The sequence below is a fragment of the Suricata suricatta genome, chromosome 9 (genome assembly GCF_006229205.1).
Source record: "Suricata suricatta isolate VVHF042 chromosome 9, meerkat_22Aug2017_6uvM2_HiC, whole genome shotgun sequence".
Taxonomy (NCBI): domain Eukaryota; kingdom Metazoa; phylum Chordata; class Mammalia; order Carnivora; family Herpestidae; genus Suricata; species Suricata suricatta.
In genome coordinates, this window is record NC_043708.1 from 22,225,990 (window position 1) to 22,253,553 (window position 27,564).

The 27,564-nt window shown below is 40.0% G+C and overlaps 1 protein-coding gene and 1 long non-coding RNA gene across 11 annotated transcripts in view; one reads left to right on the forward strand and one right to left on the reverse strand.

Moving 5' to 3' along the window:
* The window catches only part of NRXN3 (neurexin 3), a 1,559,665-nt gene that overhangs the window by 515,707 nt on the left and 1,016,394 nt on the right, over positions 1 to 27,564 (reverse strand). For 5 of the 10 annotated variants that reach the window (XM_029950482.1, XM_029950475.1, XM_029950479.1 and 2 more), the window contains exon 1: positions 9,125 to 9,542. The exons of the other annotated variants lie outside the window; for them this stretch is intronic. In XM_029950482.1, the coding sequence (XP_029806342.1) occupies positions 9,125 to 9,368 (244 nt within the window). In that variant the 5' untranslated portion in view covers positions 9,369 to 9,542. Of the gene's footprint in view, positions 1 to 9,124; positions 9,543 to 27,564 lie in introns of those variants that run through there. 10 annotated transcript variants of the gene reach the window in all.
* LOC115300888 lies at positions 17,421 to 21,485 on the forward strand. Its single transcript, XR_003912906.1, has 2 exons — positions 17,421 to 17,509; positions 21,406 to 21,485. It is a non-coding gene; the product is annotated as an uncharacterized LOC115300888 (long non-coding RNA).

Here is a 27,564-nt window from a genome sequence, read left to right on the forward strand (position 1 = left end):
AAAAGGGAGAATGAGAACAGTACTCAGAAAATGTGGTTTGTTGGTTTCTAGGAGTTTTATGTTCATATAGCCACTTAATAACTAGTAAGCAAGAGATGGGGACTGTGTTGAGGGACAGGTCTTTGAACAATAACTCAGTTGTGGCTTCCAGATAGAAAACAGGTGAGTACACAGGCCATCAGCCCCTGCTTTCCGGTGAGTGAGACCCTCCGGAGACAGGCAATATCTCCCCTCACAGGGACCTGGATCTGAGTACTTTGCCACACTGCAGTCTCCTATCCAGAAGGAGTCTTCTGGATAGTCCAAGAAAGCCCACCTCTTAGCACAAAGCTGGCACCTATTAGAAAAATGCACATGAAACATTAATTTTTCCAGAAGCCCCAAAAAGTCCTATGCTGACAGAATGTATTCTTGAAAGACTTAATCTGGTTAAAGAGAGATCAGTCTGCAAAAAGAGATGGCCCACAATGTTGCAGTCTGAGAAAGTGTCTTGAAGCAGTGAGAAGTTGGTCCTTCTGCAGAAGAGTGAAAGAAAGATGGAGGACTTGGAGTCATGCTGCCCAATCCCAACAGACTCGGACACTGACTGGATGCCTTTGGCCAAGTCCTCACTTTGCCCAGCTGGAATATAAGAGGACCAGATAATCCTTAAGCTCTCTTGTAGCCCTGAGACTCTCTAAACCTGTCAGTGTGCTTTTGAGAAATACATGACTTTCCCCACCCTTTGCCTCTCCTATAAACAACTATCCCTACCATCTTAGTAAACAAGATCATGTAGCACCTCACTCATTCATTTACTCATTCACTCAAAAAGCATGTTATCAGTGGAAATGTTTTATCTGTCTTCACCTTCTAATTAGTATCTCCTTGGGTCAGAATGGGTTCAGGTAGACTGATAAACATTCAAATACTTATTAGGAACTGGACACTCTTATAGATGCTTTGGAAAGGTGTTCCGACCACAGTAATCAGAATGCCTCATTAACCTGCGCAACCTATTCCTGACAAAGAGGCTGCTATGTTTGTTTCCTGTTTCTTGAGATAACAGAGCAAAAAGACCAAGGGCTTTGTGCACAGAATGGAGTTTGAATTCTGGTTCTACCACCATGTTACTTTGGTTGAGGCACGTCAGCTGAGTGTTGTTTCTATGCATGAAATGGTGGTAACCTCATTAATATCAAAGGATTGTGGAGATTAAACGGAATCACATCCGCAAAGCCCTGGAAAAGCACATGACATGCAGTAGGTGTATGTAATGTGAAGGCCTATGATCCAAGCAAGTGTCTCAAAAGTCTAACAGAAGTAGAAATAAACCACTTGCTCTTCATGAACCCAGTTCCTATTCTGCCCTCTGCTCTGATATGATGATACACAGCAGAGCATCTTAAACACAACACAAAACTACTTTCTACTATTGATTAAATGTGTTTAAATGAAAGCTGTGTTCCTCCTTGTCTTGCCGTGACTCTGTGGTGAAGTTGGACAGAGGCTTTATAACATCATGGTGTACCACTCTTGTTATGTGATGCTGTTTCTTTCAGAGGGGAAAAGAGAAAAACTAGTTGTGACTTTGGCATATGTTATTAGCCGAAAAAGCAGACTTATAAAATCCCAGCGGACCTGGGGAACCCAGACCGACACAGGATATATAGCAGCATGTTTAAAGATGTACGAATCAAAGAAGCATCCAGTCCCTGAGTCAAGAACTATTAGGAGGTATTGTCTCACTCAATCCCCTCATTGTACAAATGAGAAGAAATGAAAAAGCCATTTGTCCTCAACAGCAGTGTCAAGGTACATACACCCTACAGGGCACGCAGAAAACTACAGGTAAAAGAAACAGGAGCGCTTAGATCAAGATATTCCATAGAGTACCTAAATGTTGAAAGAGTAATACAACTAAAAAAGATAATTTCATATCCAAAGTCACAGAGTTTGTCAGGGAGAAAACAGGGACTGATATCTATGTCCTGCCACAAGGTTCTCTCCATTAAGAATTCTGGTTTAAATCTGGGCTCCACAAAGTCAACTCTAAGTGCTCCAGCACCTCCTATGCTCCCACTTCCTCTATATCTTTGAGTCCTGGTGGATAGAAGCACAAGAAGTGACATTAAAAGAAATTCTCCATTTCCAGATCTGAATATAGTAGTCCTAAGAAGACCTGTCTGTTTCCTAGTAGAAACTAGATTAAACATTCAAGGTTTCAATGGATGCTGAGCATCATATAGAAATGTTTAAATTCAGCAGTTTTCTAGAAACATGATCTAATTCTGTATTTCCAAAATGATCCCAGAATATTTCTTAGGAGCCTCTCCCCTTTTATTTCACCAGATCTCTTAGCTTCTAAACAGTTGGCTGTTTGTTACTTTAGGCTAAATTTTGCCTGGCATAGTTTTTTACATGTTATCAAAAAAGCACAAACTAACCACACATGCTATTTTCTCTCAGTGCCGTAAACAAGGAAATACATATTAAGGTTTTCTTCCCTTGGAGGCAGAAAGTGTTGCTGCAGATAAGAAAATAAGGGGAACCAGGAGATGCATGTTTTTTAACCTCAAACTACCAACCAGTAGACATTCACATTGAAGCTTCATTTTGTACCAGGAATTGAAAGAACATTATCACTAAAATATTTCTCATGACTATTTAACCCATATACAGTAGTTGTAAGGTACAAGTTATTTAATGTCCCACACAATTCTGAGGCATCTGTGTCTTAAGTATTCTTAATGCTATTCTCACTTGAGGGATGAAGAAATTGAGTCAGAGTCAAGTCTTGTGACTTATCCAAGATCAAAAAGTTTCTAAGTGACAGAAAAAAGACCAAGAAAATCAGTTATTCCAATCCCCAATCTTGTGCTTATGGTTCCCAAGCCCACTTACCACCACATTGCCTACCAGAACTCCGTTATCATTCACCTGTCCTCCTTGTGAGCATATATTCTCAAAGTTATTTTTCAAAAGTATCTGAATACATAAAACAAAAACAAAAACAAATAACAAAAAAACAAAACACTCAATAAACTCCTTTCATTTCCCCCAAAGAGTTGAATATCTTACTTGGGATTTACAGCAGCAAGTTGCTTTATAATACATTCTCTTACCCAAGCCTCATGACATGTGAGTGAGAGAGAGTGAAAGCAGAAGGGAAGGGACAGAGTGAAAGGGAGAGAGAGAATCCCAAGCTCACTCTGTACTGTCAGCACAGACCCCAGAGCAGGGCTGGAATTCAAGAGCCAAGAGATCATGATCTGAGTCAACACCAAGAGTAGGACTCTCAACCAACTGAGCCACCCAACTGCTCTCATATTTGTATTACCAGACGAACTTTGACAAAATAAAACTGAGCCACCCAGGTGCTCCCATATTTATAAGACGTTAACAAAATAAAAATCTAACAGAAAAATAATGAAATTGATACTTTTTTTTTAAAAAGCACATATTTTTCAGCAGCAAAAAAAAAAAGTGGGCATATAATTTATACTGAATCACCTGTTGTTGTTTTTTACAGTGAAAGATGAGATGTGAAGGGAGTTGGTGGTGTGTATCTCAGGAGAGGAAAAGAGTGAGCAGCTGCAGCTCATAAAGGAAGTCTGGGCAGGCAGGAAGGTCTGGCCTGGAATGGCAGCAGGGCTAAGTAGAGAGAGCCCTGGAGTGTGGGCACTTGAGTCTGTCTGCAGAGGACATGGCTGTAGCCAAACAAAACGGGTCTACATGCACATCAAGGCACAAACTGGGTCACACAAAATGAACTGAGAGGAAAGTAAACACAAGTTTTAACCAAACCTACTGGTATTGTTTCCTCCAAATTTTTCCTCTTGCGGCACCACCTTATCGGTTTTGTAAATTGTTACCAAGGTCACTGAAGGTTTTATGTTTCCACTGTCCAAGTTTGAGTTCAGCAGAGATTCACTGAATGGTACATTTTTACTTCTTTCCCAGTGACTGGATCCTAAAGGATGAGGCGTATTATGGGATGAATTCTGTTCTCCCCAAATTCAGAGTTGAAGCCCAATACCCCAGTACTTTAGAACGTGACTGCATTTAGAGATGGTACCTTTAGAAAGTTAATTAAGTTAAAATGAGACATTTGGGGCAGACGTAATCCAGTCTGGCCAGTGTCCTTACAAGAAGAGGCTATTTGGACACACAAGGAAACACCATGGACACATGAACACAGAGGAAAGACTATGTGGTAATACAGTGAGAAAGGTAGCCTAGCTAAGGCTAGCTGGCTAAGCAGAGAGGCCTCAGAAGAAAACTACGTCTGCCAACACCATGACCTTGGACTTCTAGCCTCCAGAGATATGTGAAAATAAATTTCTGTTGTTTAAGCTACCTAGTCTCTGATTTCTTCTTTAATGGCAGCCCTAACACACTAACACAGGGAGGGAAGTATGCACAAGTTCAAGGTTTATCTTCAGAGATCTGCCTCCCTCTCAGATCACTCAGGGTCCAAGCAAAGCAAGTCTTCTGCGAGCTGCCAAATTATTCACTAAAATGTAAAATGGAGCATATTACTTCTAGATTCAAAATCAGATAATAAAACAATAAAGTCCCTACTATGGAATTCCGGCCATCACCCAGTCTGGTGAAGGTTTTTGTTTCTTAGTTTGTTTCCTGAAAGCAATTGCTCCAATTATCTCAGCTCCTTTCCCTTTCAGATGGCAGCCCTCATCTGCACCCCACTCAGTGATCCGCAGTGAGAGTCCTGAAGAAATTTACAGTCGGGTATTATAATCTCCCTTTGGTTATCTTTCAAGAACAAGTGAATCTCCAGACCTACCACTTGCCAGCAAATTTTAGAGAAGAAAGATAATGCATTTAGAGGAGAGAGAGGAGAAACCAATTTAATTAATTCATCACCAAGGCCAAAGACATATAAATCTTATAATTTTATCTGTCAACCAACACTATGAATTATTCAGCAAACTGAATCCCAAGAAGGAAGGGAGAGAGAATGTGGTTAGGAAGCAGCTGGCTAAGAAGAAAGTGCTCAACAGATCAGAGTAATACAAGCCTCATGCTGGAAAAACTTAAGAGATAGGTCTTTGTGACAAAGAGTGAGTAACACAATTTCTTACAAGGAGGGCTCCGGCGCATGTGCCACTACTGAGACCACCACCACTTCTGCCAAGATGATTCAAATAGGATTTCTATTGCCTCCCCCACCCCAACATACACCCTGGTTTCTAGCAAGAGACTTGCCTCTAAATACACTGCGGTGTGTTCCCTTTTAAAACTGAGTTCTGTGTCTTCAACTAGTTCCTCCAAATGCCTAACGAGTCGGGAAGACCTGCTATTTTACAGGGGATAAAATGTAAGGCACATACTCAATCTAGATTCACAGAGAAGTCGGTTTTCTTTTCTTTTTGCTTTAAGGTTTATTTATTTATTTTGAGAGAGAGAGAGAGAGAGGGAGAAAGCACGAGTGGGACAAGGGCAGAGAGAAAGGGAGAGAGAGAGAATCCTAAGCAGGCTCCATGCTGACAGCATGGAGCCCAAAGCAGGCTCAAACTCATGAACCATGAGATCATGATCTGAGCCAAAACAAAGAGCCAGGCATCTAACTGACTGAGCCACCCAAGCACCCCAGAAATAGGTTTTCTAAACTATTAAGTATTAAAGCATTTTTTAGGCAGATGCTTATTGGAATTCTTAAAGTTGGAAGTGGGGAAAAATATACAAACTGCTATTATGAAAATGAAGGCTGGTAACAAATATATTTTAGTATTTATATTTCCATAACACTAAACTATCCAAGAGCTTTGATAAGCATGATACTTAAGTATGGAAATAAAGTTGAGAATGAAAAACACTTGTAGGGATATTCTGAATGACAGAGGAATGCATATCTACATTTTATAAAGAATATTTAAGTTTCATATTAGTTAATTTGGTTTGGTACATGGATCCTCACCCCAACCCTCATAATTTTTTTACATTATAGAGCACTTATCTTTCATAGATGATCAAAATACTTCTAAAATTATTCCTAGTTGAATAATTTAGAAGTTGAATAATTTAGATTTCTATCCTTAGCAAGGCATACACAACCTGACATAATAAATGCTCAATACATGTTAACTGAATGACTACTGAGTAGGTAGGAGCATGAAAGAAAGTGGGAAGGCTGAACGAGAGAAGGGACCAACCAAAGGGGAAAAAATATACTAGATGCCACTTAAGAAGAGAGTTAATTTTCTCCTGAGACACAATCCTAACCTGAGAGTATTTTGGGTGCCTAATGCAGGTGTGGTCTTAGTCTCCTGAACTGATAAAGGAGCTCAGGCTCTGGGTTCCTTGGGATAAAGACTTCGGGCAAATCTATACCTAATCGATTCTCTAAAGATAGAAACAAAGTATGGACAAAAGACCAGCTGTTTGGAGGATTTCTGTTTCTTTCATTTGTCTTGGTGTAAACATCACTACACGGCAGGGTGGTTTGGCCAGAATGGTGACCATAACTGATTAACAAGACAACTTTAAGCGCCTCTGGCTTCTCAGAAAATGGGCAAGGGAGAAAAAAAGTAAACCAAACAAAAATCTCCAAGTTCAAAAGAAAGTGCTTGGACTCAAGGCTCTAGTTTTCATTTTATGCCAGAATGAAGGGCATTCACTCCTTCACAGACAATAGAGACTGCTACTTTTAACTCTAGAATAAGGTTGGCAGAAAACTATTAATAACAACATTAGTCTCATGGTGCTATGCCTCCTACTGTGTCCGTTCAAAAGATTTTTTTTAAACACTTGCTGTTAGTGAAGTCTTTGTCTCGGACTAGGAGAAAGCAAGTGTACTCCAAGTTAGAATGAGAGGTGCATTAGCAAAGCGCTGAGGTGTCTCCTGGTCTTTTCAGGACACAAAAGGTGGCAGCTTGGATGTGGGATTGGAGTCAGAGGTTGGGGCATCTTGTTGATTGCTGCTTCTCTTGTTTTCAAGCTCAAAAACATTAATTAAATATGCAAGGAGTCTATACTTAATATAGACGCATTCACTGTCCAAGCCCCAAATCAATGGGATGGGACTTCAGGACTGAAAGAGGATACTCAAGAGTTGAATTCATGAGCTTTCTTATCTTAGCCATGCCAGACCTCGGGGTTCACTGCAGTCTACAGTTCTGGGGTCTCTAGTCATTTACCTGCTTTGTTCTCCTTTTCCATCACACTGAATCTTATCAGATGCAGGTTAATGAGAAACCAGAGTGAGAATGAGTCAAAAAAGTTCAGAAGTTCCTGAGCAACTGATCCTTGAAGAAATGAAGTAAATAGAAAAGAGCTGTGTTTAATCAGGCTCAACCCCTTTAGCCCTTCTTGCTAAGGGGGGGAGGGGAGAGAGAGAGGCAGGGAGAGAGAGAGGGAGAGATTGACAGACTTAGAAACCCTTGGGAAGTATGTCTCTGCAAGTGCCATCACTTAACTAGAAGCTGCTTTTAACTGTTTACCTCCTGAATAGAAAACATCAAGACTCCGCCAGCCTATAACCTCTAACTAATGCATAATATCCATCTCCCTGCTGATCATTTACACTAATTAGCAAAATTTAGCTAATTATCGCTGAGCCTTTCCATGTTTAATTATGGCTATTAGTAGTCGTTGGTCTGGCTTCCTCCATCTCCCACTCCCCTGTTTTTCTTTCCTACTCTTTACAATCCCACCCCCACTCAGGGTCCTTTTCCCCCTTAGGAGCTAACAGTTTCCATTTCAATGAAATTGCTTTTGCTTTGTAGGTGGTTGTAGTTCTTCCCCCCCTCTTTTTTTTCTTAAGAAAACCTACACCAGACCTAGCAGAAATCACAGAGAACACAGCAACCAGATCAGAATCAAGCATTCACTCCTTCCCACCACCCCTCTCCACCAACCTTACAAGCTCTGAGCTGCTTGACAACTCCATCAAATAAAATTTAAAGAGAGAGCCAGAGTACGTGCTGGCATTTTCTCAATGTGCTTCCACTTAACACTACAGACAGTACAGAGGAGAAGCCCACGGCTAGAAGGCAGTGGGAAGAACTGACATTCCGGATGGGGTCTGCATGCTGTAGGTCTTCAAAATACAAGCTAGGGCAGGGAACCTCTAGTGTGCTTCATTCGTGCAGCTCCCTGGAGGGCTGCTCCTGCTGCTAGGCTCTGTGATTCCTACTCTCCTCACCACTGGAGTAGAGTGCATAGTAAACAAATATTGAAGATCCCTTCTTTAGAACAGTTTACTACAGCAAGCGCCCTCCTTGGTGGCAGACATTGCCCTTTCAGAGGCTGTCTGCTCGGAGCTGAATATATTTTTAAGAGCCACAGATCTCTTCCTTCAATAGCTTAGGAGAGGGCTGTTCAGAGTAAAACATCTCATACTTGTACTGGGTGAACAAGCCCACCAGTGCTGTCTTTAATTGAAATACCATTTGTATAAATGGTGGAATCAAAGTTACTATGATTTACACTTGGGTAAATTATAAGTGGACTTTGTCTTCCCTCTTTTACCACTTCCTATCCAGTAGTTAGCAATATTAGAAGTGCTGCTCTTTCCATCAGACGTGTGGACAAACATAAAGCTGCCCAAATGGACAGTAATGGCTATTTGTTATTAATTACGTTTTCTGCCTTATACTCAGCTACTCTCCTCCCTGACCTTTACCACACAGGCCACTTTACAGCAGTTCCATCAACTTCAGGCTGAAGACCAAAGGATCCATGCTGTCTACTTCCCCATGACTAGCTCCAGCCCAAAATCAGAGAAAAGAAGGGTGAAAGCAAGGTGAATGGATATTCTCAAAGTGCCAAACCTGGGACTTATTTGATGAGTTGCTTGCCATCATGGGGAAGGGGGATGAAGGGAGGCAGAAGGTTCCAAAGGGGAAAATGTGGTGTTTGTGAAGCTATGAATAAGAAAGCTAAGGAGAGGAGAATCCATTAGAGAAATGCGGGGGGGGGGGGGGGGGGGGGGGGGGGTGGGGCAGAAAACACTAGCCTTTAAAGGGAAATCGAACATTTTCTTCTCTCATGCACATGCAATGCTTTTTATCATTTTAAATACAAATTTGTATTGTCTTCCCACCCTTGACATTACCTGAAAGGCGAGGGGGTTAAGGAATCGCTATGCCCCATTAAAAGGATAAAGAGCAGAGAGACCCACCGTGCCCTCCTCGAAGGGAAACAGGGGAGCGATAGATAGAAATAGGCACTGAGTGATGCTTGCTGCCATGGAAATGGTGCTCGTGCTGAGAGTGAGACCCCGGCGAGGAAGAGGAGGAGGAAGAAGCTACATTAGAGGAACTCCACACAGAGCTGACGATACATCCCCAGAAGAGGGACCAGATTCCAAGCGTCCAGGCCGGCCGGCGAGGAGGGCTGCGTCTCGCGTGGATTCTCAGGTGCATGGTCAACGCACTGGACCACTACAGATGGGCAGTTTGAATTCCAGCCAGTGAGGAATAATGAAGTTCATGATGCCCAGGGGCCCATCATAGCAGCAGGAATATTTGCCCGTATTTTGGAAAGAGGGAGGAAATAAGCGCTTTCAAGACAGACGATAAATCAGTTGGGGGGGGGGGGGAACTACTTAAAAAAAAAAAAAAAAGAAAAAGGAAGACAAAAAAGCTCCTCTTTCCCAGGTCTGAAATTTAGAAAGCCAAAGTCCACCCAGGTATAGCAACCCTCCTAGGGAGCCCCGGAATGCCACACATGTCAGGGGAGGCCCGGCGCGGCTTCCTCCTGATCTCCAGGCGACTCAACTGCACACTCCAGGAAGCCACACAGGAAAGGTGGAAACGAAGGAAGAAAGGGAGGCAGCAAAAGACCCAAGAAGGTTCAGGTTAGTTTATCCCAACATCCAGGCAGTTTGAACATTTTTTTTTCTTTTTCCACTTCCATGCGATGCAATGCAGAACTGCCAGGCAAAAGGGGGGTGCAGGTGGGAGAGTTTTTCGCGTGTTCCCGAAGTCTCGGAGGAAGGGCGCGGAGGCTGTTAACCCTGCACGTTCTGGAAGAGCGCCACGGAGCAACTGCCTGCGTCCTGGGTTTCCCAACTGGATGAAAAGCTGTGGCAGGAGAAGCAGCAGCAGCCGGAGGAAGAGAACAAGAAGGGCCGGAGGGAAAGAGGCAAGGAGGGGGAAGCCAGCGCGGAGCAGCCACCCAAACCAACGTGGCCCTGGGCGGAGAGAGGTGGGTGGGCGAGCACGGAGAACGCCGGAGGAGGTGCCCGGCAGGCAGCAGAGGTGGCCGGGAGGCGGGCGGGCGCCTGCAAAGTGCGCGGAACTGGGAGGCACAGGTGAAGTGAAGCGAGGAGTTGGGGAGCCAAATTCACAAATGGGCAAGTCATATGCAAATAGCGCACTCCCGAGAGCAAATCAGTGCAGCCGGAGCGCTCTGCCGAGGGACTGGCTGGCTCGGGAGGGAGGAGGGGCCCGAGCGGCCCGGAATCCCGGCCCTCCCCATTCAACTACAAGCACCTTCGTCTACACCCGCTGGAGCCTCCCGCGCACCCCGTCACCCTCTCCGCTTCCTCCCAGAAGAGTGAGCGTGTGTGCGCGCGCGGATAAGTGAGACCGACAGACCTACAGATGGACGCTGCTCCTTTTTTTTTTTTTTTAATCACCCTTTCCCTTCTCTCCCAGGCGTATTAAACTAAATTCGGATGATTAAGGCACCTTTTGCAATTCGGGAAGAAAGCTGCAGGCGGTGGCTAAGGCTGAAGTAGCCCCAGATAGAAATAAAAATAAACCCCTTGAGTCAGCAGAGCCGGAGCGGCTGCACGCCGTGGTGCCGCCCGCACGCTCCCTGTGGCCTGACGATCTGCACCGCGTGGCCACTCTCCCAGGACCCCACCCAGAGGGGGAAAGGCGGGAACCCGCGTCCTGACTCTACGGTGAACTGAAGAGGTGGCCTGGGGACCCCGGAGGGTAAAGGGCTTGGTCGCTGGAGGCGCTTCGAGAAGGTAGCTTCCACCCCCCTAGTGGACAGGACGCTCTTGGAAATTCTGGACCCAGAGGTTAGCGCCCGTGCCCGCTCTCCTGGGCAAAGAACTTCAGAAGGGGCGAGGGCTGCTTCTGCTGGCGGAAGACAGTGGCTGGCCTGCCCCTGACTGGCCTCAGAGGCACTGCCCCAGGTGGGTGAAGCCTCCCGGCCTCCTGGGCACTGGGCACCAGAGAACGTGGCTTTTACATCCAGGCTGAACCTGCAGGGGAGAGAGGGAGTGACAGGAAGAGGCTTGGCGCGCCTGTCCTGGCCATCTGTGCCTCCAGGAGGAAGCTGACCCAGGGCTCTGCCAGCGAACAGTGACATTCTGGAGGATGCGGCCTCCACCCCCGCCTCTCCCTTCCCCCGCACTCTGCAGGATGAGAGCTGGAGGCATAAACCCAAAGGGCAGCACTCCTAAGCCTGCGGGAGGGGGGAGCGGAGAGGAAGTAGGGAGGTGTCTTGCTAGCTTTTATTTCTTCCTTCCCACTCACCTTGGTTAAAAAAGCACATTACATTTGAGAGGATGCAGAAGAAATAATACTTGATGGTTAAATCATATATATTTTATACTTGCTGATTAAATCATACATATCATAGATATATAATCATATATATGTTAAAGTATATGTATCTCTATATAAATCTCATGTCTATATATGTATATATCTATATGTCTCTTGATAGACAGATACAATATTTAGGTGGCATTTGCTTTTTAAAAAGGATCTTACAACACCTACTGTACTCCTGATCTCAATGAACATTTCAGACTCCCTGAGGAAAAAGAATAAGGATTAAGACAGTCCGATTCATCCTTTCGACACCCCAAGGAGATGTTGAGGAAGTTAGCATTACATGCACTTCTAACTGATAAACATAACAAACTTGCTGATGCTTTATCTTCAAGGTCAAACATCAAGTCCATTTTAGAATTTATGGTGGTGATCGGTATTCTGGTTCTGAAATCAGTGTTCTAAAGGTCCATGTTGTCCCATGGTAAATGGTGCACAGTCGTCCCAACTACTCAGGTTCTCAGCTGTAAGGCTGATCAGGGATCCACAAACCTCCAAAGGAGGTGGCCGTCTTTCATGCCCTTGAGTGATGGCCCACTAACAGGTCTTAACTAGCGACATGTAGCCAGGAACACCACAGCAAGTTAGAGGAAAAGTTTATGAAGACTCCGTTTAAACCTCAGTTTCCTCCTCTGTAAAATGTAGATAATGCCTTCTCCCAAGAGGTTCTTGGGAATTTTAAATGAGATAATGTATACACAGCATGTGGCATAGCATTTCACAAGAGTGGCAATGCTCTGTTCAGTAGAAAAATTAGCTAAAATTCCAAAACAGTTAAGCACGATGTAGTCAGGGCCTTATGCTATTACTAGGAAAGAAAGCAAACAAAAACACCTTCCTACCCTAAACTACTTCCCTAAAGTAGATGATAATTCCCTTTCAATCCAACTGGTCATTAATTTGGTCCCCCAGATGGATTCTCACTGTACTTTGAATTTATTCACCTCTGCCATGGACTTCAGTGGACCTAAACGACCTGGCCTAGTTTTCCAGCTCCACCTTCTGCCAGGTGACCCCTCATTCTCTGCTCGCCAGTCTCCCAGAGCCTCCTTCTGCTCCTTGTGCCAATTCCTTTCCCCACCAGAAACCTTTATACTTGCTGTCCCCTCTTGTAAGGAAGACTTTTTCCCAAGGTTTTTCTGTGATTGGCTCATTTCATGTCACCCCAGAGGACCTCTCTGGCCCTCATCTAAAGTTAGCCACCACACCCCTGAGAGGCACTTTAGTCCATGATCTTGTTCTGTTTCCTTCACACGGTACTATCCAATTTCTGAAATAATTTTATCTGTATTTTTTCCCCGTATTCAAACTCCTTATAATAGATTGTTAAGTTCATTGAAAGGTGAGCCTTTGTCTTGTTTTCTCTATATCCTCAGGGTATGGAAGAGTATGTAGCTTATAGTAGGAGCTCAGTAAACATTTGCGGAATGAATGAATCCCATGAATCAACTGCCAGTCTCCTATTCACATGTTCTTATAACCATTAGTTTCACTGATGCATTATCTGGCTTGGGTGACATCGATCCCTAGAGACACGTATTTCCAGCGTTGCCAAGCTGACCACCTATCCACTTAATGTTTTTCTTCTTTTCTAAATTAGCACTGAGTGTTGGAAATTTTGTGTTTGACTTTGTTCCGAGGAAACATGGGAAGCTTAGATGGACCTTTCAATTAATTCTCTGCTAGGCAACAAAGTGAAAATAAATCCTTAATGCAGTACAAAATCTGGAAATGCTGCTGGTGTGTCACAGCTGGAACTATTCATTTTACTTGTCATACTTATAATTTATTTATTTACTTTTTGCAAAATGTCACAAGAAGTAGCTGTGGATTCTGGTTATGCTGATTCCATTTGGGGACCCAGCTGAATCCTGGGAAGACTTCACTGAGTACAAAATCAAAACTGGTTTATTTTCCTTCTTCCACTCCGAAGAGGTTATAACCCACAATTATCTGATAAAACTGACATCCTTCTCCCCATTTAACACAGTTGATTTCTTTTCATGTTTTCTATCCCTTCTCTTTCTCTCGTCTACACATTTCTTCTGAGACTTCCCTTCTAATTCTCATGCTTCTCAAAGCCTTCTAGGTTTTACATTAACTTGATCTATTAAATATGTATTTTTTTTTTAGATTTTTAGCTCCAATGATGCCTTCTTAATACTACTGCCTACAGCTAGAGTTCCAGCTGAAGAATTTATCACCACCTATACCACCACTGAAAGCTCCCCTTTCTCTTCCTGAACTGTCTTCCCTAGTGGGCTCCTGCATGAGGCCATGCAGCTACACAATGAAGATCAGTCCACTTAGACAAAAGAAGAGAAATGGATTTTAAAATGTTATGCTCATCATTGATTTAAAGGTGAAAAGTACAAATAATTTCACAGGAACAACCACCCTTAGAACACCCCCCCATAGAATCCTAAACAGATTTTTGGAGCCTTCCGTTTCTGAGCGGAATGCAGTTTTTTCTTACATTAACAAAACAAAACAAAACAAACAGACAACTATAACAAAACAGCCTGAGCTGGAGTTGCTGGATTCATAGCTGGGCTTTTCCCTTACATCAGAGTTCAGAATTTGTCATTATAGATTTCCTCTCCCTGTGCCAGTCTCCCCGTTCCTTCCCCCATTCCAGGACACTGTCCCAGAACAAGATGTGCCAATCCTTACCCAGCTCTTCATCTTGCTCTGGCCTGTACCTCAGCTATAAAGTAGTCTGCAGAATCTTTGGCTTCTAAAATAAGCCTCGTGATAGTACCTCATCATGCCAGGTGCCAGGAAGCTAATGTGAAGTTGCCCCGCTGGCCGCACAATGAGTTTTGTCTCTGCACATGTCTCTTCTCACTTGTATAGACTCTGACTTTCCACTTCACTGCTAGCAGGAGACACCTGTCAAGTTGTTTGTCGCACGCATATCTAATATGACGCTGCAGACACAGAGAGTTACCAGAGCAGTCTGTCTGTGCATGAGCCTGAAACTCTTAGGTGAGGGCCCTCTTTTTCCAAATACGAAGAATGGAATTCCTTGAGTCCTCTCTCTACACAAAACGTGAGTTTAGGATGAGGGGAAAAACAAAAACAGAAACAAAAACAACTAAACTCTCATAATGTGAAATGAAATAAAAGTCCTGAAAAAATACAGGTGGCTGTTAATATGCCTATAAATATATCCAAGGGTTCCAGTGACAACCATAAAACAGCCAAACTTTGCTTTATGATGTCAGTAGATTTATTTACAGCCATATAATTTATCCCTCTGCTCATTTCTTTGAGAAAGTGATGCTGCAAAAACACAGATTTTGATTATATTTCCCATTTAGGGGTATAAAAGAGCAGTTTTATTCTTCTAAGCATCACTTGTATATGTATTTGATTTAAAAACACAATTTAAAATTATACATCCTTGCATAATTTTTTAATTGAGAGACTGTATTTATTACTTCTCTTCCTTTAACTTAGCCTTCTTATAAACATCCACACTTATTCTCTTGTCCTCCTTGTGGCTGAAATGGGGATATCAGGAGTTTAGATGTTAAAAAATTTTTCTCTAGGAAGTCTTCCAAATGCCTTCAGTTTGATCAATACTGCTGGGATATCTGCTTCATTAGAATTTCACACAATTCTTGAAAGAGAAGAAAAATAGGAAATGCTCCTGTGTAAACCTTAGCCATCTTCCTTCGAAGTCCAAGTGAAATTATTTCATCATGGAAGTAAATTTTCCTTTTACTCAAGGACAGAATTCAATTAGTTGCTCATAGAGCTTTGGGTACTTAAAACCCTATTAGTCTTCACTAAGCTTACATCGGATATCAGAGATATAAATTTCATGTCCTCAGCATCATGTAAATCTTTATCCAGTGTTAAGGACTCAAACAAAATGAATTATTGTTATATAATAACAGAATTAGTAAGATAATATGTATGTTTATAAGATAACTGCCAAGTTAAAGATTTACAGGGCATGTTGAGAGTGCATACAGATTTAAATTTGGGCCCCTGGTGCTCAAGATCTCATAGGTTCAAATCCTGATTCTGCCTTTTAGCTGCTGTGAAAATGATGACAAGATCTTAAGCCTCTTTGTATCTCAGCTTTTCCATCTGTAAAATAGAAATAATCATACTATCTACATAAAAGGATTGCTGTGAGAACTCAGAAATTAATATATATTATGTATAAACAGTACCTGGCACATAAATCAATTATCAATAAGTGTGAAAAAAATGATCTTTTTCCCCAAATGATTCCTTGAAAACTATCCCTGCAGATAGTTTTCTCTTCTTACTGATGCAAATCTCAAGAAGACTAGATAAACAAAAAGGCTCCCCTGCAATTCCGAAATGTCAAAAGCCCCTCCAATGTGCTGCCTGACTCATTGGATTCTATTTGCCCATATTTCACAGAATGAAGAGCAGCTTAATCATGCCTCTTTCTCACAAACAGCCTTCAAACCAATTCCAAATAATAAAGCTCACCACGGTCCCAGAGCCAGATAGTATGAGCTGCTGACAGCCAGCATTGTTGTATAAGGAATAATTCTCTAGAATAGGGTGGAACCCATACAATCTCAGTCTGCTTTGGGGTCTTGAAGGTCTCTCTGGCACTTTCTCTCTCCCATTTATTTTCTTACTTTTCCCCTCTATAACGAACAATATATTTTAATTATTTCGCCTCCCCCCCAAAGAAAGACATCCCCTCTAAATCTTATAATAATTTCCATTGGAATTATTTGGTATTATTAGGCAGTAAATGTTTTCTTTCAAATTATTGTGAATGTATCTCTGAACTAGATTCTACTCAGTACAGAAAAAAACAATTACTTTGGTACATCATTTCCTCTATTTCACAAACATTAAATTTACGCTAACTATGGGTTAGGCACCAGGTAAAGTCCTGGGGACTCAGAGAAGATATAAGGCCTTAAGAAGTATATAATTTAGCAGAAATATGTACATAACAGACCATAAACACTATTCATGTATACAGCCTCCCAAACACAATGTGATATATGCTAGAATAAAGGCATAAATGAAATATACATGACTATGAGGAGGGAGTCATACACAAGAAGACATGTGAACTTTGTGTCAGAGGACTACAGTTCAAATCCTGGTATACTACTTACCGGCTGTGTGATCTTGAGCAAACTCCTTTATACTCAACAAGTATCTTCCTTAAGTAGTATAATTATGAATAATCCCTACCTCACAGGATTGTTTTGAGGCTTAAACAAGTAGATATACTTTTTAAAATATTGCAAATATTCAGATTCATTATTATTATGAACCTGGCCCTCAATAATTACATATAGGTAGAGAAACAGGAAGGTAAATTAAGGATATTATCAACATGAAGTGAAATCACCCACAGAGGGCTTCCTATAGGAGGCAAACCCCAGGCTTAGCTTTCAGTTGTCACTTACGCTGGCAAAGCCTGAGAATCTCAGAAAGGTGTAAACTTTAAGCTCAAAAAACAAACAAAACAAAACAGATGCTTCATGGGATAAGGAAAGGCAACTAAAGTAAAGGGGAGGAAAAAAAGATAAATGGAAAGTGAGGGAAGGAAAACAAGGGAAAAAAGCAAAAAAGGGAAGGGGAGGGGAAATTCGCATGTTGGAAGTTACATTCTTTATCTCTAATGACAGGGTTGCCATATTCAGACTTGTCAAACAAACACCATAAATAAAAACTTAAATTGTAGCATAGCCAGTTTTCCTTTGTTCAATTTCTTCCATGAAATTATTTTTCAGATGCTAAAATATCCACTGGATCTGCTTCGTAAGACTGCAGTTCATTCTGGGAACGTCAAAGTTCAAGCATTCATCTCTTACAAGTGCCCATCGCACCACAACTCGAAGAATGGCACATCTTCTAAGATAGAGGGACAGAGATCTAAAATAACTGACCACTTTCCCTTTCACACTATGTACTCTTAAATTTACTCAGAGAAATCTTGGAGGGGAATGAGATGCATCTTCTCTGAATAGAAGGTACAGAATATTATCTAAGCAGCTCCAAAAATGTTTACAAGATGGGTAATAAGGGCATTTCTTAGTGGTACTGAGAATTTAGCACTTTCCAAAACTAATGGTGAAGTCAGGATACTGTGATGAAAGTTTATGTTATAGTAGGACGGGCAGACTATTCTTGAAATAGATACAACAACATTAAGATAACAATCTATCGGCATTGGTGATACCTAGGTCTTCAAAATCTGCCATTTCTAAATCTGGAAAGGCAGTATTAGTTGTTCTTTTTTATCTTCTGCTAACGTTTGTCACATTCTGTTATAAGCACTAGGTTTATATTTGGGTGCCCTACATGACTTAGAGAGGAATCATGCAGGGAACAGGGTCCTGGTCCTAGGCTCAGATAACTGAATTTGTAGCGGCAGACAGCTTATATTCAAGTCTCCAATCCATTCTTTACTAGCTGTGTGACCTTGGACAAGTTACCTAGCCTCTGAAACCTATTTTCTCATCAGTAAAAGAGAAATCACAACACTTCCCATCTCAAACCTAGCACGATGCCAGGCCAATAAGAGACCTTCACTGAATGGGTGTGAAACAGTATTGCCATACCTTTAAGGTGAGACCATTTCTTCTCTATATAAAATGAAACAAAACACTCTGAAATATGCAAGCATGTCATAATAAGGAAGAGCCTTTCACCATGTGGAGCCATTACAAAATCAGAAGAGATGCCTCATGGGGCAGTGGGCTCTCCGTCCCAGGAAATGTTCAAACAGCAGATGTCCTTCAGGGACATGGAGGTTGCTGTTTTTCAGTAAGTGAGAGGGAAGAGTGGATAACCTCTAAGTTTCTATTCAAATTCATATCTGACACTGATTAGACTCTCTTTTGAAATTTCTCTTTGCCCATTACTTCAGTATTTACTTAAACATGATCTCTTGGCCTTATTTTGAGGCTCCGACCTAATTCCTGAATACTACAAAAATTGTAACACACACCTGTTTATTAAACCTCATACACAGTGGTGAGAAATCTTAAACTTCTTATTTCATTAAAACTTCATTTTCATTTTGTATGCAGAACAAGTTGTCTCTAGACACATTAACAATTTTATGTTTCTATTTTAAACACTAAAGATCGTTGTTGTTGTTTTTTCCAGTAGCAACACCTACACAGCTGCTGTTTCTGTGATCTGAAAGGTCATTTTTCATTGGTGAAGGAATCATTGCTATGGGGAGAGTACACTGACTTGCTTGCCCTATTGTCCTTTACCACCCAGTTGGGAATACTGGTAGAGTGAACACAAATAAAATCATACCCCCTTAAATAAAGACATGTATCTTGAAAATCCTAGGACAAAAAAGTAGAACTACTCAGCCAAGGCAGGGCCATTTCTCTTCAGTAGCTGGTATGGACAGGAAAAAGAGAGTTAGGTACTCAGAAGACACCTAAGAAAATTATAGAAACTGAGATACAGAGACATAGAATGATTTGTACAATATCACACAGCATTTCAAAGTCAGAATAAACCAGAAAATTCCTCTAGAATGTAACTCTAGAGTCAGAAATGCCTGGCTCCTATAGCAACATCAATATAAAACATAAGATGATTAAAAAAAATAATAATCCAGTAAGAAGATAACCCACTATGAGAGAGTTAATAGATAACAATTAGAGAAGAGGAATCTAATAATGTGTGATTAAAAAATTTAAAGATATCTAAAAATTAAATATGATTGAAATGATTAATAAAAAATTATAGAAATCACAGAGGCAAAAAAGGCACTGTGGTAACTGACAGACATAAGAACCAAAGTCTTTTGAAAATGCAAAAAAAAATTTTTTTAGTCTATGGCTTTATTATGTAAATGCAGCTGAAGAGAGAACTAATGAACTGGAAGACAAAACTGAAGAAACTTCCTAAAATACAGCACAGAGATTAAAAGAGTTTTAGAAAATATAAAAGAAAAAAAAAGAAAAGTAGGACACCTTGGTTCATTATAGTGAAATCAAAGAACACATAACTAAGATAAAAATCTTAAAACTGACCTATTACTTTTATGTAGAGCCTCCAAGATAATGAATATAATAGCTTTTTGTTGAAAAAAATATGCCTATCAATCTAGATTTACTTATTTATTTAGACAAACAACTTAAGACTGGAGGCAAACCTAAGGTATCTTCAGACAAAAGAAGTATGAGAAAGCACACCACTCATAGTTTATCACTGGCATAAAGCTAAAGGATGTATTTCAGTATGAAGAAAATGATCCCAGAGAAAAGATGCGGTATTCAAAAGGCAATGGTGAGGAAAAGGAACTAGTGTAATATAGCTAAATCTGAGTAAGCATTATGTCATTGCTATTACCACCACCACCACCAGCCTGTTTGTGGTAGCTGAAATACAAAAATAATAACCAACATCTACTTAATGCTTATGAGCAAGGTATTAAGTACTGTTCCTATTTTACAATTAGGGAAAGGGAGGCATAAATACTAACTTGTCCATACTCACACAGCTAGTCAATGTTAGAGTTAGGATTTAAACTCAATGTCATCTACTACTGAATCTATGGTCTCAATCACTTACTATTCTGTTGCTAAATGCTTTACAAGTGATGTTTGAAACTTCTACTTCATACTTAAAAGCCTGATGCTTGCTTTCTGGTTGCTTTCTACTTCTTTTTTGTCCCTTTCTGGAATGTGGGTGTGCAAATGAGCCAATTTCAGCCATGTGAATGGGGATATTGACATATCTGGGTTTTGGATTTTGTTTTGTTGTTGTTGTTAACATTTGCTTGGTGAATTAATTAAAATATTGATTTGGGTGTTTTTAATTGGGACCAGATCACTGTTTAAACAAGACAGAAGTTATTTTCTCTCACACAGGAAACCTTAAACTGGTAAGTGGTCCAAGGCAGTATAGCTGAGAAAAAAAAGCAATCTGGAGCTATGGATGACATAGAGAAACATAACTATCATACTCTCAAACCAATATTCTAACTAATATACTTGGAAAATGTTAACCAAGAAAAAACAGATTTGTAAATATTATTGTAAGACAGAATAGATTATATCACCAAACACATCATTATATCCTGAAAAAAACAATTAATACAGAAAATATAGCCATCCTAAATCTGTATGCACCTTATAACACAGCCTTAAAATATAAAAAGCACATATTGATAGATTAAAAAATGACAAATCCATGATCAAAACTCCAACTAAAATGTTTGTTTCATGGAGGTAGATGTTTTTGTTTGTTCTGTAAGCAGAAAACAAAAGGCTATAGAGAGTTTAAATAGCATAATTAACAGACCAGAACTAATGGGTATAAGAGGAACAATTAGAGAGTCCCATCTTTTTAAGAGATGTGAAACATAATGCAAAAAAGTAGCCTTAAATTAGAATAATAAATACTAAAGAATCAATAATTGCATTCCATATCTTCTGCCCACCATGCAATGACTTTATAGATCATTTTTTAAATCTATAACAAACCAATATTTGTGACTGATTAAGTGTTCTCACATTTTATTAATGAAATGAGATCAATGATATAAGTAGAAATGATAAGCTAAGTGAGGTAAATGCCTATGTATGCTGAAAAAAAAATAATTCTATGGTCACGGAGATGCAAAGTAAAGCATGGGGAATACAGTCAATAATAAAACAATTACATGGTGACAGATGATGATTATACTTATAATGGTGATTACTAAGTAATGGAAAGAATTGTTGAATCAATATACTGTACACCTGAAATGAATATAACATTGTATATTAATTATACTTTAATAATAAAAAATAATAATTCTATGTCCTTAATTATCTATGTATACAACAAAATATTACAGGGATGCTTTTAGAAAGAGACATGTGATCAAATTCTTCTAATTTTCTTTTTTTAGTTAAAAATGTTCATCAGAAGTTATCCAACATACATCAAAATGTGTACCCTACAATGAAATAAAGCAAAATGGCATACAAATGATTATCTGGGAATGTTGTGCTATTTGAAAATGTTAGGCATTCCTTGTGCTCTCTTGTACAATATGTAAAGCAAAAAATAAATCTAGGTTTTCATATAAACAACTTGTAATTACATACATTAGAAATGAATGATATTTAAAATACTGCATTAGATATTGATACTCATTACCTGCTGCTTGGGCAATTTACACTTTAGAGATTAAAAATAGTTATGTTTACTATCTGATAATGGGAAAGGCCACCTACAGTTACATTAAATTAGTGAACAATTCACAATATATCCCATACTCAGATAACTTATACCTATTCATAAATTAGTCTTATGAAATATTAATAAATAAGTTTACTGCCTGTGTTCTTGTCAAACAACATCCAAGCCTTTTATGTCAGAAGTTTCTTCCTTCCCTTTGTAGGTCAGAATGAGTCCCCAGAACATTTATGCCATTACTGTAATTATTTTATGAAGAGGGAAGATGTTCATTTCCTGTGACTGCCAGGCTCTACTCTAAAACTCAAGATCCTAACAAAATCAATTAGAATTTTTTTAAAAGTACTCCTCAACCTAGAAACTAAATGCCAGGAAAATGCATCTGATGCTCTTTTGATACTATCTGCGTAAAAATCCTGAAAATAACATTCCAAAAGAGAACTTTAATATGAGCAATATTATCAGTGATGATGAGTACAGGGCTTATTTTTAAGCTATAAAGGAAAGAATAAATAGAAGACAAAAAGCATGTATATATAACTTAGAGCCAGAGAATCAAAAAGCTTTTAAACAGTTATACCAGAAGAAAGGTCTACCTTTGTGCTTTTAAACAAAGTTTTGAACTAATAAAGAAGGGACCCCCCTTCTGTATGATTTCCATGATTTAATGTGGTATGTTTGAGAGAGATATTGTCACAATACTTTAGAAATTAAAGTATCTGGATTTTAATTCTTGGCTCTAACATTAATTGCCAGATATTAGGCAATCCACTTAACCACAGACTGTCTCATATAGATTCTCAGGTTTTTTTAATTTAAATTTTTATAATAGAAACTGAGGCTAATGAGCTGCACAACTTTAGAATAATAATACCTGATGGCATACTTGCACCTACTATTTATTTTCCCTCCTGTCTCACCTCTGCTTGGCTTGGCCAACCGTCTATTTGTTAAATTCAAGTAAATGAATGTAGATAACAAAGTATTCACTGCAAATCCCCTAGGAATCAAGAAAATGATTCACAAGAGAGTAGTGATAGAAGAGGGATGGGAAGGTAGAGTCTTCGGAAGCACATATCAGCCCAGTTCAGGCAGAGGGTGAGCCATCTCATCCAAGAGAGTGTGTCTGTGTGGGAGTAAAGCATCACTGAGGAGGTCATTGTGTTTGAGAGATGTCATTTTCTAAAAGGTATAATTTGTTGGTGTGCAGAAGATGAACAACGTAAGGTTGGTGCATCTAAAGAGAGAAGAACAGAGGGATGGTGTGCTCTTGGGGGTGCTGAATATTGCTGCAGAGTCTGTAACTCTACCAAGGGATAGATTTGATTCATCACTAAGTAAGTTAAACAGTCATACAGTTTTGGTGAAACTTTAGGAATAACAACATCTAGCAAACTTCTGAAGCCTCTTCTCCTTGAATGTATCTCTAATTTAGCTCCTGCTGGGACCAGGGGAGTTACGGGTGGGTGTAGAATGGTTGTTGCTTTGGGAGTTACTCAGAGGATGGTGGTTACTAAATGTGATCCTGGGGAAGCAATAATAAATTTAAAAAATTACAAGAAACTCTTGGCCTTTTCTCTTCAGCCCCCGCTCTCCCACCACTGATTAAAGGAAAAATCAAGATTAGCATAAATAGTAACTCCCAATGGTCCCCACCCCCACTTCCCAGATGTGGAAAAGACTTTTGGTTGCTTGATTTACATCATGAAGATGATTGCATGCTGGCCCAAAAGGAAACAGAAACTAAAAATATTTATAAGTTACTACAAATTTTTCTCCCCTAACTCATTCCCACCCCCAGTTTATACATTTTGATCAGGTCTCTTGATGACCAATTCGAAATGAAATTTATTTTCTTTTTTATAAAATCAGGTTAAAAAAATTTTAATACAGTGGTCCTCCCTTATCCATGGTTCTGATTTTTGCGGATTCAGTTACTCATGATCAATGTCCAGAAGCAAATGATCCTGATGTATCTCAGATCAGTAGCAGCCTAATGCCAAGTCTTGATGCTTATGTCACTCATTCACTCCATCTCAGCACATGGGCATCCCATATCATCACAGAAGGGGGAGTAGAGTGCAAAGTAGAGAGACCACATTCCCATAACTTTATTTTAGTATATTGTTATAATTATTCTATCTTATTACTAGTTGTTACCTAATTGTATATGTGTATGTATGTGTAGGAAAAAACATAGTACATATGGTTTGGTACTATCTATGGTTTTTCAGTCATACACTGGAAGAATTGGAATATAACCCCCACAGATGGGGATGGGGGAATACTGTATTAAATACACCTCTTTGATTTAAAAAAAAATTAAATCTTTTATTTATTTTTGAGAGAGAGAGACAGACAGACAGACAGACAGACACAGAATCTGAAGAAGACTCCAGGCTCTGAGCGAGCTGTCAGCACAGAGCCCAACATGGGGCTCGAACCCACAAACAGTGAGATCATGACCTGAGCCCAAGTCGGATGCTTAACCAACTGAGCCACCCAGGTGACCCTAAATAAACCTCTTTGAGAATATTCCCTTTAATAAGAACAGTTGTAAATAGATTTTATTATCATTTATAAATCCCCATTTAAAAAAATAAGAGCATATTTCATCCTAATTTTTAATTGTCTTATTTGTGTATTTTTTTGACATGGAGGGGATTTGAAAGACATTCTTTCATCCTTCTGACTGTTAATTATTACTATCTGCAATGTGTTTATCAGTCTGGGCCTTGTTTTGGACTGAACTATGTTACCCCAAATTCATATGTTGAAGTCCTCACCCCTAATGTGACTGTATTTGGAGAAAAAACTATCAAAGATATACTTAAAGTTAAATGATGTCAAAAGGATAGAACCCTAATCCACTCAGACTGGTGTCCTTATAAGAAGAAGAAAAAACACCAGGAGTATGTGACCATGGAGAAAAAGGCCATGCCAGGATAAGGCTATGCCAGGATAAGAGGAAAGGTGGCCATCTGCAAATCAAGGAGAGAGGCCTCAGGAGAAACCTAACCTACTAGAACCTGGATCTTGGACTTCCACTTCTAGAACCATGAGAAAAAAAATTTTTATTGTGTAAGCCACTCAGTCTATTGTATTATGTTATGGATTCTGGGCTAATTAATGTAAGATTGTCAATAATAACAATGACATTTGTGGAATAAGAGACATTTAAATCCATAAAGAACCTTACATCTCACTTGGCTCAAGAGTTCTTAAGCCAGAGCTTAAGAAACTGCTTTGTACACCACCAAAGGGGTGCCTTTCATACCTTAGTCTATGTAAATTGTGTCCCTTGGAGTTGTGTAAGTCTACACTACTACATAATTATTTAGTGCATAATCTCTGTGGATATATATAACAGCCCTGAAAATGGTCTATAAAGCTCTTCCCTGAAATTGCATTCAATTTCCTCTTTTCCTCATTTTCCCTTCCTCCCCTCCTTCCTTCCTTCTTTTCCTTCTTTTCTGTAAAGAAGATCCAAAGATTTCTTCAGATTTTCAAAAGAAGTTCATAACCTTCAGATATTTAAGAACCACTGATTACTTCAAATCCCTCATTTTACAGGTGAAGAAACAATCCTAGGAAGATAATGTGCTCAAAAAAACATTAAAAACATTAATAAAAGTAAGATCAAAATCTCTTGCCTCCTCATTTGATTGTTAACGTTTTCTGGCTTATTCCTAGTTATTATTGAATAAGATGCACATATATACTCTTTACAAAGGTACCAAAACACGATTTCATAAGACTTGAACATTCACCTTATCTCAGGGGAAAAAGACACCTTCCAAACTTCCAAAATGTACCTGATGTATATATAATATTCAAATTTTAGCATGTTCATTTAGATAGTAGGATTGGTGAATTGTTTTTAACTTATACCCATATTCACTCAGCATGTTATAAAGATGTGATACTCTTTGACTGAAAACATGGAGGTTTCCATTTGGCTAATAAGAATTCCATCTACAAACATTTAAGAACTCAAAATTACAGCTTTTAAGTTGCTATGAATCTAAAGCTTAAATATTTGTGTCTTTCTGCTTGGGAATGGTCAAGAGACAGTGGGTAATTAGGCCATTTCCCTAATGGTTCATCATGAAGCCTGGGGTCAAGTATATGAGCCAGAAAGAGTGTGTGTGCACACACGCACACATACACCCATTTGAAGTGTGTGACTCTTGACCTCCAGCTGCAGATGTCCTGCAGATTGACTCCCAGCAGCAGTCTCATACACAGTCCCTAAAAGTAAATAGAAGAAGTGGAGGCTAAGGGCTGCAAGCCTCCTCCTTCACTTTGTACCTATCTGTGCTGATATTGACCCAGGAAACATCCACTTTCTCCAGGCCTCTGTGAATGTCAATAGCCATTTGCCTTCTGTGTGACACAGAGTTCTCTCTCTACTAGAGAGCTTCTTAATGTGAGCAGCCCTTGTAGTCAGTGTGGCTGCCTCTCTGTCTGCATGTGTCCTCTTTCCTTTCCATTTCCTGAAATAGAAATGGCCATTTCAACTTTTTAACAAAGCCTTATACCTTTGAAAAATATTTGCCAAGATTTTTCTTCTGTTACCCCTTTCCTACCATGTCTCTAAATTCAGTGATCAGAGAGCACCTCCCACCCCGGTTTGCATATTGTGTGGGTTTATGTACCTGGAGAGAAACTTGAGTATTGGGGACTTCACTTAACCTGTTCATAAAAATTGTGGACAAGAGAGCCCAAGAGAATGGAAGCAGATTATTAGTTTATGAAAGACAGACAGATTCCGTCTTTCTTACAACCACCTTCATGCAATGTGTGAACCAGCATTCTGGGTCCTAACTATTTTTTCTAAAATGTCTCTTCCCCTCTGTTTCCTTGATATTGTTTGGAATACTCTGAGCCATAATTTGAGCTCCAAAACCATGCTTCTCTCCTCATTCTCACTTAATTGGCATCTGAGAGTCACACAAAGGGCATTTGGGAGGAGAGTCCAGATGTAGGACAAACAACCCCCCCTTTTCCACTAGCCCCCAGCTGGCAGAGTCTCAAAGCCCCCACCCCTCTCTTCACTACCCTTTCTCAACTTTAGTCTTTCTATCCCACTATGGCTACAACTTACCCATTCTCTTTGGAGACCAAAGAGAATATATGTGTCTGAAAGAGAAAATCCCCTCCAGAAAGTAAAATACTACTTGGAGTGCTCTTGTCTCTAGGCACATCTCCATTCTCACTCACCTCTCCTGCTCCTCCCCTCTGTGGACTTTGATCTCATCCACCTTCTTCCTGGACTCTGCTTGTCTTTCCCTATCCTAGGAAATTAAAGTCCTCAGCCCTACCCCCATACTTCCTCTTCCACAGAATGTTTCCTAATCCATAAGTCAGAATGAATCTCTACTGGGGAACCTGGGTGGCTCTGTTGGTTAAGTGTCTGACTCTTGGTTTCAGCTCAGGTCATGATCTCACAGTTTCAATAGTCCAAGCCCTGTGCTGGGCTCTGTGCTGACAGCGTGGATGGGAGTCTCTCTCTCTCTCTCTCTCTCTCTCTCTCTCTCTCTCTCTCTCTCTCTCTCTCTCTCTCTCTCTCTCTCTCTTTCTCTCTCTCTCTCTCTTTCTCTCTCTCTCTCTCAGCCCCTCCCCCATGTGTGCTCTCTTTCAAAATAAATAAATAAACTTAAAAAAATCTCTCCTTCTTGCACTCTTACTGAATTTCTAGACTGGGACTGAACAGATTCTTTCTGTGATGCTAATTTGCCTCCTCTTTTTACGGAAGATCTTAGCTGTAGACATAGCATCTCACTAAACGTTACTCACTTTCTGGTCCCTACAAGATTGAGTGCTCCACAAAAATTTAATTGAATTATGTTCTGCTTTTATTATTTAT